The sequence below is a fragment of the Sinohyriopsis cumingii genome, chromosome 5 (assembly GCF_028554795.1).
Source record: "Sinohyriopsis cumingii isolate HCF-2022 chromosome 5, ASM2855479v2, whole genome shotgun sequence".
Lineage (NCBI taxonomy): Eukaryota > Metazoa > Mollusca > Bivalvia > Unionida > Unionidae > Sinohyriopsis > Sinohyriopsis cumingii.
Window position 1 is genome coordinate 107,193,818 of NC_142965.1, and position 16,459 is coordinate 107,210,276.

The 16,459-nt window shown below is 41.0% G+C and overlaps 1 protein-coding gene across 20 annotated transcripts in view; it reads left to right on the forward strand.

The window, feature by feature from the left end:
• LOC149799947 (uncharacterized) overlaps positions 1–16,459 on the forward strand; it is a 120,508-nt gene that overhangs the window by 73,199 nt on the left and 30,850 nt on the right. For all 20 annotated transcript variants that reach the window (XM_089959420.1, XM_089959419.1, XM_089959421.1 and 17 more), the window contains 3 exons: positions 52–165; positions 2,437–2,550; positions 4,702–4,815. In XM_089959420.1, the coding sequence (XP_089815546.1) occupies positions 52–165; positions 2,437–2,550; positions 4,702–4,815 (342 nt within the window). The remainder of the gene's footprint in view (positions 1–51; positions 166–2,436; positions 2,551–4,701; positions 4,816–16,459) is intronic.

Sequence of the window (16,459 nt, forward strand, 5' to 3'; positions counted from 1 at the left end):
AATCTAGACTTTGAAACATCTATACTCGTCATATTTTATTTGTCTCCTCAGATGCAGACGAATGTTTGGAGACACCCTGTAGATTCAATAGCACATGTCAGAACATTAATGGTTCTTACACCTGCCAATGCCAAAATGGTTTTACCGGAGACAGGTGCGAGATAGGTAAATATAGGCATATCCACTGATTTGTGTAACAGCGAAAATATCATCCATGCAAATACGTCAACTAATGTGAATCAATTAATCAACAAATTAATATGTAGTTCTCTAGAGATTGCAGTGCAAAGATAATACGTGAATGCCTAATTCAGACAGTGTATTCACAATTCCGGTGGGTAAATTGTGTAACCTACATTATATAGTCAATATGGACAGTTGTAACAGTATCTAGACTCAACATTTAATTGTAGAGTAGTTTTATATACTCATCTAAATACTGTATCCCATTTGTCTGCAAAATAAATAACTAGATCTCATTTATTGCCAGATACTCAACAACACGCTTTGCAAGTATTACCCATTATTCAACGACTGTGTTAACAAACATATTATTTCCTAAGTATATTTAAGGTAAATACGTAAGCGAACTTGAGAAAGTTTATAATAAAAGGTCCAAGGTTTTGAAGAATATTATGTTCTAAATAATTAACATACCTCAAAATTGTTTCACTATATTATACGTCAGTTATAATCAATTCCAACTTTACACTGAGAGAAATATGCAGTCTTCTGAGTTATATAATGAAGATGGTACTTGTAAAAAGCGGCAAATGAATGGATGCTAAACGGCCTGTGGTGATCCAATCAAACTTGCATTCTCCTAACTTTTGCTGCTCCGAACATGAAAAAACAGCTTTTAATTATACCTCTTAAATACTTAGAATTTATGTTCAATCAGAACAAATATTGTAATTTCCGCAATTAACCCACAAATACAGAAACTCTTTCTATCTTTACTAGTTCCATTTTTGTATGAACTGTCTGGTCACGAAAGTGGTTAGATAATGACAGTTCTAATTATACATATGATTTAACTGAAGTGTTAAGACAGGAACTTGACCAAAAATGCAGAAAGTCCTCCATAATAAAATGTTTAAAAATCCACAAACTTTGCATATCCAGAATTACGCTCAAGTTGTGATTTATTATAAAATCTGAAAATGATTACGTTTATCTTTCTTTAAATACCATTTTAATGCTACAATGAGATGTACGTAATTTATCAGCAGCATAAAGTGAAAGTAAATTGTTTAAAAATTCGCAACGTTCGTATTTGGTGACAACAAGTGTAGACAAATATCCCTAAATTAGACGACACGATGTATGTGTTTGAAAAACACATATACCGCTTGGATAGCCAGCTCTAAATTGAGCCTCTTGTCAAACTAGCCAGTAGATACGACTGACCAGAGGTCTAATATAACCTACATCTGTGTATTTTCTCTTTTTATGTCCACTATATAGTTACAGGAATGTTTATCTTGATATCTTTCAAAATAATGGATAATAGGCTAATTCCTTATGTAGTTAAAATTAATATTCCCAAGGGGTCAGATCAGTTGCATAATTGAATTCTTTTTTTACATGTCCAGTAAATGTATATATTATTATGAGCTAGGAGTTCATGAAAGCGCATATATATATATATATATATATATATATATATATATATATATATATATATATATATATATATATATATATATGTATATATAATTGTTTCTTATACTTCTGAATAATTATGTCCATGATTGTCACTTCCATATATAAAATGTTCTTCAAAAACATATATTGACGTGATTATACAATTTTATAACAAGCTTTCTTGAATGCTAGTCTCACTCTGTAGGATAAAATATCATGACGGACGGACAGACAGAAACAATAACAATACCCCAGACGCTTTTGACAATAGTTGAGAATAAATAAATAAATAAATAAATAAATAATGAAATTCTCCTCAAAACTGATAAATTTGCCGCAATTCCTCAAATGCGTTTAAAAATCGGTTGCTCCCGAAAACATTAGCATAAGTGGCGAACTTCCACACTTCTTTTAAATTCTCTGACGTTATACGGTACGCTGTTTGCCTAGAGTGAGTGTGTGCTTTACTTTGAATTTGCATGATGTCCGATTGAATCTTCTTCATCATTAGAGATAAAGGTTTCATAACGTTATTATATGATTGACCACGTGATTATTTTTGCATACTAACTGTATCGCGTTGTTAAAGATTCCATACTGTTCAGTAATGCACAGATCTAATAGGACTCCAAGAGAATTGTTCGATGCATACTGTACCTTTGTGGATGTCTGTTGGGGTTCAAAGCGGAATTTTGACACGTTCAGTCTTAGTAAACAAAAGGTTTCTCTGAGTCAAGAGACACATAATTTGCAAGTGATTGGTCTAATTTCGACAAAACTTCATTTTAGATGTCGACGAATGTGAGACCATCAGATGTGGAAATGGTTGCCTATGCCTGAACACCCAGGGGTCGTACATGTGCCTATGCAATATTGGCTGCATGGGCATCACTCGTGACGAAGGTAGGCAATTTGGTGCCAAAACATTTTAAGTAACCATGAGTAATACCATAATTTCTTTATTAATAAGTTATTCATTATTCTAAAGCTTACCGTCTGTCATCTACGTACAGACTACTTATTTTTACTATTTTGACAAGCCCTCTTCATAATAGAAAATGATATATCCGTCAATCATTTCATTTACATCCTGTTTATGTTTTGTATATTTTGTAACTGTGCCACTACACACTATAACTGGTACGCATATTTGTAACTTTATATACTGTAATCTGATTAGAATCGACATACGCCTTCAAGATGTAGATCAGTCCAGGTACCAAAAGTAGGTTTATGTTTTGGATGAAGCATATCATTTCACGTTAGGATAATTATCCTTTGAAACAATATATTCCGATTGCAATTTGTAATTTTCATACATGTGAGAGCTGCAATTTTATTGGTCAATAGAAATATCATTGAAACATGACATCATATCGTCATCTGTAAGGTCTCCAATTATGTCGGAGATCTCGATTTTAATCGGATTGGATTACAAATGAAAACCACGTGATATATAAAAACAAATTGATTAAGACACAATGCAGTGGTTATCGTCTTTAAAACTTATATTCCTATTGTTGACGTTATGTTGTTGCCGTTGAAAAGATGATGATGTTGACGACAAAGGCGATGACGACGATTAGTAGTAGTAAATGGATTAATAGCTATAATAGAACCTGATGTATAATATGTGTGAAATCGATATTCAGCAAATAACCTCCATCTCTCTCCGTCTCTCTTGTCTATTGGTATCCCTGGTTTTCTATTGTTGCTGCTGGTCTTGATGCTGATGGTGTAGAAAGATTTATTTACTTTGGTCGCTATAATCTGGACATATCGATGCCCCTTTGAAAACTGGTATGAAAAGTATCTCACTGGAAATAAGTACAGGTCTAAAAGGTTACCTTTTGAATTCAGGAACGATTTTTAATCTAAGTCATCGTCATAGACAAACGTTACTTTGCATTCTGAAACATTTTGTTTTCTTGCCTGTTTTCAAAAATATTTATATATGTATATAGATTTCATGCGTGTACTCATGTACGACAAGGGATACATATAAAGAAATATTTTAGTGGCCTGTCACGTGCCTCCTGCGCTAATATTTCTAACAATGGGGAAGGATGGACAATTTTAAATTTAGATAGTTCCGTGCCCCCAGTAAGCAATATCGACAGACTATGTGTATAAAAGGCTCAAGGTGAAAGATATAACAATTTAATAAATATCAACGTATTCTATTTCATCTACAATTACTCACATAATGCCTTCGACAAATACAAACAGTGACCTATTCCGTTGCCAACTGATATCCTCATATGAAATTACAGTCTTAAGAGAGTGTGTTTCCCATCGGTGTTGATTCTTTTACTCATCTGTCCGCCTCTCATTATTCTCCTGATGTACTTCTTTGCCCTCAACTCCGTGCTCTCCTTGCACTTCCGGAACTCTCTTCCATGCTTCCTTCCGGTACTACGCCTCCACCCAACTGCTTACATCACAATAGCCCTTTCCGGTGGTCTCAACGTGTCTTCCTTCTTTCCGATTCTCGGGTGTCGCCTCTCGCTACCCTGCGGAAAGCTTCCACAGAAGAATTTTGTTCCAAATACAGACTAGAATTACACATGAAATCCTTACCGCCATTTTACGAGTGCACAACATATGCTCTCAGAGTACATCTAAAGGCTCTCAACTTCGTTGCGATCGTTTTCTTACGAGATTAACATCTGTACTAATTTTACAAAATTGAATGTAGCTGAAATAAAATCTCAATTGCGCAAGAAATTCCACCCTATATTTGAATAATCCGGTTCCGATTTTCTACGGCCCTCTTTCTTTGGAAGTTGCCCTGGGATAATGCCTCAGTTACCTGTCGCACTGAATTCCTGGTCGGAGCATCGTTAACAGAGAGCAAAGCAAACAAAGGTGTCCCGACTCGGATGTAGAATTCTTTTTTAATTTTAGCCACAAGCAGGTCGTTGGGAAACGGTTACACAACTGACAGGCTATTTCTTTGTTCAGAATCGGTTCAATAGTCGAAACTTTACGTGATGATTGTTAATATATCCAGGTGCTCTCACTACGAAGTAAATACAAGAAACTTCTTTTCAGATGTAAATGAATGTGCAGAGAATGGGTGTGAGAACAACGGAACTTGCCTCAATACCCAGGGATCATTCATGTGCCTGTGTCAAGAAGGTTGGGAGGGTACATACTGCCAAAAGGGTGAGTCTCATAGAGCATGTGCTTTACAGTAGTTGTGACGAGATCAGAAACATTGGTTCAAACAATAGTAGTAGTTGTGGTAGTGGTGGTGATGTTGCTATTGTTATTGTACATGTTATGTAAAAAGACGTATCTTGTATTTTACGACGTTTACAAGCTTGTTCTCTCAGCCTGTTGGCGTTCGTTTGTCGGTGAGATGAACGTAACTAATGACCCATGATATAATTGATATAGATGTAGGATTCAGTGATCGAACAGACGAACGCAACACTGCAAATGAAATCTTTCACCGCTCCCTTCTATTTGTCGTTATTGTTGTTGTTGGTTTCGCTGTTGTTATCCAGAGAAAATGTGGTGGTGTTTGTAGGTAGGTAATGGTAGTCTCAAGCATTCCTCTGCGTCATGGACAATAGCCAGTTTTTGTTTCTGCTGCTTTTGTCGAGTCGTTGCAGTTAAAAAAATCAAGATTCACAACCTTTTCTGATTACAACTATTTAACAGCAAGTAATAATTTGCTATCAATTGTTTCTCTCGGTCTCTCGTAATAATTTGTATATGTTCCTTTTGAAAATTGCTAGATGAAATATATTACAATATGGATATGAATTAGCCTGAAAACTCCAAAATCAAGCTCATCGTCAAAGACAAGCGTCACAATTGTAGCATTAGTGAATTGCACATTTCACGTGGCTTTAAAAAACCATGTTTCAAAAAATGTAATTATTCCATATAGATTGTAAATTTTGTGTTACGACGTAAATGAATATTCTTAAACTCGACGTGAGAACAATAGAACTTGCTCTTATACACAATGGACTGTGTCAAGCGTGGTGGACGGTGACACTAACGAATCGGTATATCACATACAATACTTGGTTGTGTGATTGCAGAGACAACAAGAGTGGTATTGGTTGGTTACGGCGGTAGTAGAAGCAGTGATTGCTGTTGTTTCAACTGCTGTTGATGTTGCACTTGTTATGCGACTATATATTTTGTGTTTGTTATACAAGTTTGTACATCATATGTTCTAAAAGACCCACATGCTAGGGTAGGGATTAAGGGAGGCTAGAGGCATTGTAGTCTAAGGGACTCGCCGTTGCCGGTCACTGACATCTCACCTCTGTAAGCGTGGGTTCGATTCTCGGCTTGGCAATCGTGGTTATTTGCGAAACCTTACAAGTAGCTTCCAGTGGGTAGGTGATTCTTCCATGTTCTTCCTCAACCGATTATAAACGGCACAACATCTGTCTTATCATGTGCCGAAAAATAGTGTTAAGCCCCACAAAACAGAAACAACACCCATCTATTGGAGTTGAGACGAAGGTAATCGCTGATCCTGGATATCTTCCATACCAATGAAGGATTCAAGGATCGAACAGACCAACGAGTACCTGCAAAGCAAGTATGTCACCACGTCTTTGTTGCTTTTAACAACAGTAGCAGTAGCAGTTAGCTCATCAGCAGTCATTTGCGTCAGTGATATTGCAGTAGTTGAAATGCTAGTGCGAGCTTAATAGCGGTTTGTGTGGGAGTAGTGAATAGGGGCACCGTAGCCTCAATGGAAATTAGCATTACAGGACCCCTTGGGCAAACCTAGCCTCAATGGAAATTTAACATGGGAAAAAATCATGGGCAACTCTAGCCTCAAGGGGAATTGAAAATTGAACAGGGTCGGGACCCTATTTTAATACGGTCCCGACCTGATGGGTCTATGGAAAGGGAACAGGCGAAAATTGAAACAGAGAGGGTCTCTATTTTTTTGTTTTTAAAAAAATAAAAAAAATAAAAAATAAATAAAAATAAAATAAAAATAAAATAAAAATAAAATAAAAAAAATAAAAAAGGGTAGGCAATTGAAAGTCGATCTCTTTTCGAGAGATGTGGGTGGCCCTGAAAAGGGCCTTTGGATTTATGTTAATATGCTCTTAACATAAAGGGCATCTGCGGCATCTTCTTGTCCTCAAGCTGCGTCTTACTGCAGGGCCATAAATCAGAGTCCTCTTGAGGCATCCTTGTCTTTCCACATACACTCTTCGTATCCACAGACTCGTGTCTGACTTGTGGACAACTGTCCACTTGAATTGGACATACATTAGCATGTCCGTCCTGAACATCATCGAAGAAACAAGGGTGGATGATTCGACTGTGGTCCACATCTTGAGGCGCCGAGAACAGGTGAATCAATGCAGTGAACTGCGCTTATTTATAGGTAGAGGAAGGATTGAAACGAATTGAGTTCAATCACCAATCCAAACACGCGTTACATAATTCAGTCAGCCCGCATCCAATCCGAAGAGAGCAGTCTGTGACGTCAAGTGGTCTATATAGATTCGCTAGCGCCTGTGTGCAGTCAATCTATGCGACGGTGATTCAACATGACGGAAACTCAGAAAACCATCCATTGGGGTGCACCAGCAGTGGAGACCACCCAAGGGAACCCGGACTTACTTTCAGAAGAGGTACATTGGGATTTTGTGGATTTTCTTACCTCGCAAGAATTTGTTCCGGAACCTTCGTCACCTTCATTACCACACGTGGAGAATTTTAGACAGAGACAGAAAGAAGAATTGGAGAAATTTATACAACGACAAAAGGAAGCGGAACAAGCTTTTCTCCTACAGCAACAGCAGCAAGAAGAAGAGGTAAGAAAAAAACAAGAAGAAGAAGAAGTAGCAGCAAAGAAACAAGAGGGTGAAAACCAAACGGTCACGGTACTGTTAGACATTTTAGCGGAGTTAAGAAGTCTGAAACAAATGTATCAGACTTCTTTATCACGACCGAAGAGAATACGACCTTCCCGAGCTAAAGACTCCAACCCTGTGACTAAGCCTATCGTGCCACCCTTAGTGATTTCAACCAAATCATCATCATCAACATTACGCAGTCCAGAAGTAGGCCTTGGCCGTGGCAAAGGCTTAAAACAGTTAAAGTTGATTGCTTAAACTCACTCCTACACCAGAAAAGGCCCTTTTCAGGGCCACTCCAATTTCTCGAAAAGAGATAGACTTTCAATTGCCAATAACTCAAAAAAAAAAACATTTTACCCCTATAGTACGTGTCTGTGTATGAGTGCGTGAGTGCACGTTCTTATTTTAAAATCAAAACCCAAAGACACTTACCTTTTTATACCTAATTTATTCTTTTATAAATAGTTACAATCCAATTCACAATTCACAACAAATCACTTTAAAAAAGTTCATACACTTCTTCTGTCTCATTGTTTAGTCTCTCTGTTTTTTTGAATTTCTTCACCGTCACAGTCTTTTTCTCCTCTTCCTCCTCACTTTCTTCCCTTCTTCTTTTCTTCTCCTGTTTCTTTTTCTTTACCTGGCTGCTTTCTTCCTCTGAAGAATCCCTCTCTTCTTCTGAAGAATCCCTCTTTTCTTCTGACTCCTCTTGTTTCTTTTTTGGGCAATCTGGAGACCAATGTCCTTTTTCTTGACAACAATAACAGGTATCTTGACTTTTGTCTTTTCTAGCCCCTTTTTTTCTTTTTTGACGGTCTGGACATTCTGAAGACCAATGCCCTTTCTTCTGACAGATATAGCAAGTATCTTGACTTTTATCTCGAAAGGAAGTAGAGTAGTCCGTCGGCTGGTCTGAAGAGAATTTTCTAATGACCCCTCGCAAAGCTCTGATGAAATGTTCGATCTGTCTAGTCTCTTCCATTGTTGTGCTCGGTTTGAGATTGAAATGAATAGTGAAAGGACAAGAAACACATCCTTTTATATACGCTGGTCTGCCATGACTATAAATTAGTCTATGGTGTTTAAACTTGAGTCATTTGACGTTTTGCACTCAAGATGAAACGATCCAATTCATTCGAGAAGAAAGAAGAAGAAAGTAAGAGGCAGAAACGTGATCTATCGCCTCGTACCAGAGCTGAAGTCTTGGCACAAATGCATGCCAGTGATTTTGAAAAGGACATGAGTGAACCAGAATCCAAACCCTCTAAACGAAGTTCACCACCCTTAGTCAACCCTGAAAAGTACTATTCCATTCGAGAGACGGAAAAGCGCTCCTCTAGAAAATTTAGAACCACGGCTTACAAATACACAGTGAAGTTTAAAGATTTCAAGGCTGAAGTACCGTTAGAGAAAGCAGAAGGGTTCATCACCGGGGTGGGGGATTCTTTGCTCACCACACTCAAGCGACAATGTCAACCCAAAGAAGACGATCGCTTGAGACTTTCCATACAACACGACGGTTTGAAATCCCCTCTTTGGATTGAGTTTAGCACCCCTGCAGAATTGACCGCTTCCAAAGTCATGGACAAGATTCAACACGTACAACAATCCAATGACCAGTTTGACATCACCGATGGAAAAGCCACACTGGACATGACCCACGTCTCTCCTCCTCAAGGGACTGGACGCAAAAAGATGTTATTGGTGGACGAGCTTCGCAGCACCAAAACAAGTCTCGTCCGAATTCACATCCCTCAAGACCAGATGTGTTTAGCCAGGGCCGTCGTGGTGGGAGGAACCTATGTCAACAAGAACGACACGGTAGAATGGAAAAGAGCCTGGAAAACTATTCGTCAATCGGACCGAGCTAAACAACGAAACGAAACAGAACTCCTGTTACGACAAGCTGGCTTGCCCAAAGACAAACCCTGTGGCATTCCTGAAATGCAAAAATTGCAAGATGCCCTAGCTCCACGCTACACCTTGAAAATGCATCCTCAAGAAATGCGTGGGCCTCTGTTCTTTCGAGGGAAAAACTTTAAGGATGGAAAATACATTCACGTCTATCATCACGATGACCATTTCGATACCATTACGACTATCACTGGATTCCTGGGATACAGTTATTACTGTGAGAAATGTGACTATGGCTATAACAATCGAGAGCAACACAAGCATTGTGGATCGAAATACTCAGGATGTTTGGCCTCTCAACCCTGTGAGTGCGAAGGACAAAAACAAGTGCATTGTTTCACTTGTCTGCGCATGTTTGTCAGCCCTGTCTGTTACCAACAGCATTTGAAGACGCAAGGTTCACAGACGAAATGCGCTTGTCAACTGCTGAGATTGTGCACCACGTGTGGACAAGGCCTATGTACCAATAGTGCCAAGGGACACGTATGTTCATGAAAGAAAAAATGTCACATTTGTCACCACATCGTGGACTTGGAACACGAATGTTACGTGCAAAAATACCAACCCCCACCAGAGAAAGAGGATGGACACAAGAAGAAAGGCAATTTCATCTTTCTCGATTTCGAATGCATGAAAGAGACCGGCATTCACATTCCTAATTTCTGCGTGGCTCATCGAGCGTGCGAGAAGTGCATTCAAGAACCTATCTTCAGTCATTGCCCTCACTGCAGCAAGATTCCTGGAGGGCGTGAAAGAATCTTTCGGGGACCGAACACGCTAGCCGATTTCGCCCGATGGGTCTTAGACCCCATCGACAAGACGTGGAGCCAAGAGGACATCGAGCGTTACGGAGATTGTCATCGTCATGCCACAGTGATGGCTCACAATTTCTCCGTATACGATGGACAGTTTCTTTTGAGGTACTATACGGAACATGGCACCGAACGTCCTAAAGTGACTTTGAACGGAGTCAAAATCATTTTCATGCAAGTGGGACAAGTGCAGTTTAAAGATTCGATGAGTTACTTGGCCATGCCTTTGAGCCGAATGCCTAAAACGTTTGGAATGACAGAAATGGCTAAAGGGTACTTTCCACACTTTTTCAATACGGAAGCCAATCAACACGCCGTTCTACCCCATTTGCGTGAGGCTCACTATTACGACCCCGACAACATGCGTACCGAACAACGAGAAGCTTTCTACGCTTGGTACCAGGCTCACGCCTCCGACCCTTTCGACTTTCAGGAAGAAATGTTAAAGTAATGTCGTTCCGACGTGGACATTTTACGGCGATGCTGTGGAAAATTTCGAGAACTGTTCATGGAACACGGAGGGGTCGATCCTTTGAAAGAAGCTTGCACCATTGCCAAAGCGTGTTCCTTAGTGTACCGACAAAGATTCATGCCTGAAAACACCGTGGCTGTCATCAGTCCTCAAACGACCAACTATGTCAAACGTCAATACTCGGTCAAAGCCCTACGCTGGCTACATTACTTGTGCGACAAGGAAGACAAATGGATTCATCATGCCCGCAACGGAGGGGGCGAAAAGACCATCGGAACGCATTCGGTCGATGGCTGGGACTTAGAAAACCCCAAGATCGTGTACGAGTTTAACGGTTGCTTATTTCACGGATGTCCCGTCTGTTACCCTAACCGTGACACTAAAAATCAGTTTTTACAACGGACCATGGAAGACCTGTACCAGGACACTTGTCAGCGACGCTTGAAGTTAGAACAGCAAGGATACCAAGTGGTGGAAATGTGGGAACACGAGTACGATCACCGTTTGAAAACCGATCCCGAATTTAAACGTGTCATGGAAAGCTACCAGTTCATGGACCCACTGAACCCGAGGGATAGTTTGTACGGAGGAAGGACCAATGCCACCTGTTTGCTGTACCAAGCCGACGAAGAGAAAGGAGAAGAAATCAAATACTTGGACGTGTGTTCGCTGTATCCCTACGTGTGCAAATATTGTCGCTTTCCTGTAGGCCACCCACAATTGTTCACGGAACACATTGACCTGAAAAACATTCGACAATACGAAGGCTTGATCAAGTGTAAAGTTTTGCATCCCGTCTTACCTCACCATTGCCAAGGCAAACTGATGTTTCCTTTGTGCCGTACTTGTGCCGAAACGTGCAACCAAGACCAACCTTGTCAGCACACCCAGGAAGAACGGGCTTTGACGGGAACCTGGGTCAGCGTAGAATTGTTCAAAGCTCTGGACATGGGATATCAACTGTTAGAAGTGTACGAAATTTGTCACTTTCCCAAGACACAACAATATCACAAGGGTGACCCCACGCAGAAAGGCATTTTCGCCGACTACGTGGATGCCTTTTTGAAACTGAAGCAAGAAGTCAGTGGCTATCTGTCCTGGTTTCACACTCCCGAAGACCAAAAGACATTCAAAGAGAAATACTGGGCACAAGAAGGCATTACTTTAGATCACATCGAGAAAAACGAAGGCAGGCTATCGTTTGCCAAAGTGATGTTAAATTGTTTGTGGGGTAAAATGGCACAACGACCGTGTTTACCCAAGACGGAATATTTGACAGAACCTTCCCGCTACTTTCAGATGATTCACGACAAAACCAAATTCATGAAACACGTGGGTGTCGTTCGTGAGGATTTGATCTTGGTCAATTACGAAGAAGATCTGGACTTTGTACAAGACGACCCTTTTGGAAATGTCATCATTGCGGCTTACGTGACAGCCCATGCTCGCTTAAAATTGTACGAAGCTTTAGAACTGTTAGGGGAACGTGTCATGTACTTTGACACGGTCAGTTGCATTTACATCCATCACCCGAGTCAACAGCACCCTGACATTGAAGGAGACCGTTTAGGAGCCTAGACAGACGAGCATCCCGACGACAAGATTCTAAGTTTCGTCAGTGGCGGTCCCAAAAATTACGGCTACGAATACCAGGACCCACAAGGAGAAGTGCACTCGACGTATAAAGTGAAAGGATTGACTCTGAATTATCGTACCAGTCGCGTGGTCAACTTTGGGGTATTGAAAGAAGCCTTGCAATCTGGAGAGGATGAACACTTTAAAGTGACCACCTATCAACCCAACAAGATTGTACGTTTACCCACTCACCACATCGTCAGTCGACCCTTGGAAAAAGTCTATCAAATCGTGTACCAGAAGCGAGTGAGACTTCCCAATCATTTCACCTTACCGTATGGACACGTCGATATTGGTCTGTATATAAAAAGGAACCCTAGGCAAGATCGATAGTTCATTGTGACTACCAAGACCAAGCGAACAAGATGAATACATTCAGAGAAACACAAAACAAGTTTAGAAAGGCACAATTCAAGTTTGGGGCTTCTGAAGTGGAATGCGATTGTGAGCCTTGCGATGGAAACGATGCTGTACGCTGTGACCTTAGCGATGCCGTAAAGCATCATGGGAACTTTGTTCTCACTACCCCTATTATGGAAAGTGATGCTGTGCGTGTCAAACCTGAGGGATGCGAAAGCGATGCCGCTTGTCCTCTTGGACATTTTACTGGGTTTCGTTTTAAACGTGGATGTTCACCTTCACATCTACCTCCCTACGGTTGTCATCCAGCCCTGAGCAAACTCCTGTCCATGTCACCCAACCCTCATCGAAACGAACCTGTGAAAGACGAATATTCGTTTCCTGTGCGTTTGTCGGATACTGCGACTTTGAAAATCGTCTTCAATCGTTCAAAGGAAAATGGCCTAAGTATCTGGGAGGACCGACCCCCGAAGAATTAGCCAGAGCCGGATTTTTCTACTTGGGTGAAGGAGATAAAGTCAAGTGCTTCAGTTGCGGTGTGTCACTTCATTGAAGTAACTTACCATAATCTGTTTATGGATACTTTACACGAGAACATTAGTGCTTTGCCTGTGGAGTTGAGAGAACGCATTTACCGAGAGCTGGTCAAAATACGAGTCAAACGTAAAGAACAGTTGCATCCGTTACGTCACCGGTGTTTGAACCACTGGTACTTGAATGCTATACAAGGAATGATTGAGTTGAAAGTTTTCCATTGGACAGACATTGATCAACGACCCCCTGGTTATAAAAAGAATTGGTTTGGTATGGATGATTCTATCTACTACATTGTCAACGTATTGCATCGAATTCCAGAGGAAGAGTTAACGAATTACCGACATCTTTTACGCAGTGTCAACTTAGTGAAAGAGGAAACTTCTGAACGAATTGTAATGTGTAGATTAGTGATGAAACGATTTAGATTCGACAATGAATTAAAACCTTGTCTGTGCAAACGGTACATTTCTTGTGTCAGACAAAAGAGTGTTTAGTATGACCTATTCATGGATACTTTACAAGAGAACATTCGTTCTTTGCCTCTGGAGTTGAGAGAACGCATTTACCGAGAGCTGGTCAAAATACAAGTCAAACGTAAAGAACAGTTGCATCCGTTACGTCACCAGATCTTTAACCACTGGTACCTGAATGGTATAAAAGAACTGATTCGTCAGAAATTGTTTCAGTGGTCAGACCTTGTTCAATACTTCCAGGGCCCCGATGATCCACGTGTTGATCATTTTGGTTACTTCGAGATTCACCTAGTGCAACGCATTGAGGAAGACAAGTTAAAGGATTACCAACATATTTTACGTGGAATCTACTTAGCGGAAGAGGAAACTTCTAAACAAACTCTGACGTTTAGGTTACAGTATGCAACATTTAGATTCCCTACTGGAGAACGAAGATCTCTGGCTAGAAAGTACGTGTATTGCATCCGAAAAAAAGAGAATATAAAAACAGCCTGCCATGCCACCACTTTTATCACATGTAATTGAACAGATTCCGTGGAAGGAACTCAATGACCATATTCAAACCGTGGATCATTACCATCGATTATTACAAGAACTGTATCCATTCAATTTGGGTCGACAGGTGGTGTGTGTCTTAGTGACTTGTTTTCTAGGATTTCGTTTACCAGCCGATTCTTTGTGGACTCTTTACGATCAGTACTTACCACTTCAATGGCCTTAAATGGTCACGAAAGGCTCATTTTGCTGAAAGCTTTGCGTTTTCATCTGGATACTTCTCGACCTCTACGGGAAAAAAAGATTCGTCAACTTTTAGCTACCCTAGACGTGTATGACGATGTGTGTGTAGCTTGTGACTTACACCCCTATTGGACAGATGTCCGCGACTGGAAAAAAAGGGGGTTTTGAGGCTTGGACCCAAGAAGTGGCCCAGTATGCACGAGAGTTGTTCAAGGAAAAAAGTCACTTTTCAACCTGTGTTAGTGACGGTGCCAGAAGAAGTTGTCACCCAGGACAGGACTGTCGTGGACATGCCTGAAAGACCCTTTCGGGAGGACACTTGTGTGACCTTACCCCTTATAGAACTGGTCAGAACATTACCCAAAACATGTTGTACAGACACTTGTGTTTATTCCACGTTGATGGTTATCATGTGCCTTTTATCGTTGTACTTAAGCCTTTGGCTTTTATGTATTTTTGTCTTTCGTGTTCATGTTTAAAACATTCAATAAACGTGTCCTGAAAAAAGTATATAAACTCTTGTCTTGTCTGTTTTCGTGTCACAAGTGACATTCCTAACACTATGGCTACCTCTGCTGTCTCTGCTCCCTCTTCCTCTACTGTCAAAGTCATCGACGAATACTTAGATCGTGCCAGTTGGGAGGCTTTGTATCTTCGCCATCCCTTTAACATGCTCATTGCTGGACCTAGCGGTTGAGGCAAAACCGAATTCGTCAAACGTTTGATCGAACATAAACATCATTTGATCGATCGACCACCTCAACGCATCGTATGGTGTTACAAACAGTGGCAATCGGCGTACAGTCTCTTGCGAGAAAGTCAAGGCGATTCCATCGTGTTTGTGGAAGGCATTCCTAAAGAAGACGACGGCATCGTCTCTGACTCCCGTCAAACCCATTTGGTCATTTTCGACGACATGTTAGGAGAAGACGAAGAAGAAATTAAACTGTGGTTCACGCGCAAAGGGCATCACCGTAATGCCAGTGTCGTTTACATCACCCAAGATTTGTTTCAATAAAGTAAAGCCCATCGCACCATCAGTCTCAATGCACATTACGTGGTCTTGTTTAAAAGCCCTCGAGATAAATCGCAAGTGCAAGTCTTAGCCAAACAGTTAGGAACGCCATGGCTGACTGAGGCGTACGACGATGCCACTCAAACTCCACACGCCTATTTACTCGTCGATTTGAAACCTACGACCCCCGATGATTTGCGATTTCGTACCCACTTGTTTCACCACTGGTGCCAGGACGGAGGGCCTGTCCTGTACACGTCTCCGTCCTCGACTTAATTTCACTCCACAAACAAATCTATAAAAACCTCAGACCCTTTTCGTCTGTCTCACACAACGTCAACATGACGTCCCTTCAGTCGCATCTTCCCGTCAAAGTGATTCGTGCCTTGTATGGCATCAGTCGAGAAAAAAATCCACAAACACGATCTCGTGTCTTAGAAACTAGTCTCAAAGAAGTCTTACGATGGTTTACGGTGAAAGCCCGTCAATTACTCCAAGGGATCATTCAGATTACTCATCAAACCAAACGCTTTTTTGATCGAAACAAAATCGCTTTGACCCAACTGGCCGATCCCCGCATCGACACTCAAACCAAAAAACAAATCATTTTGAAACCTGGAGGGAGCGGTACTCTAGGAGGGTTCATCATTCGCTCTCTCTTAAGATGGGATCCTAATGCCCCCAAAGTTCTCCCCAAGAAAAAAGTCAAACGAAGCTCCAAGAAGAAGAAAAAGACCAGGTCCCCAAGGAGAACTTCTCCAGTGGCGGGACCCTCCTCTTACCAGACACCACCCCGAAAAAAGAAAAGAAGCCCCCAGAAAAAGAAACAGAGAAAAAGTCCCCAGAAAAAGAAAAGTCCACAGAAGAAAACTAGTCGCAAGAGAGGCACTTCGGCCAGGACGCAACCTTACACCCGCAAACCACGACCTGCCACGGCGGTGACCGCGTCTCCGGCAGCCTCAAGTTCATCCACTTCTCCGTTGATAACACCAAGAACTGAA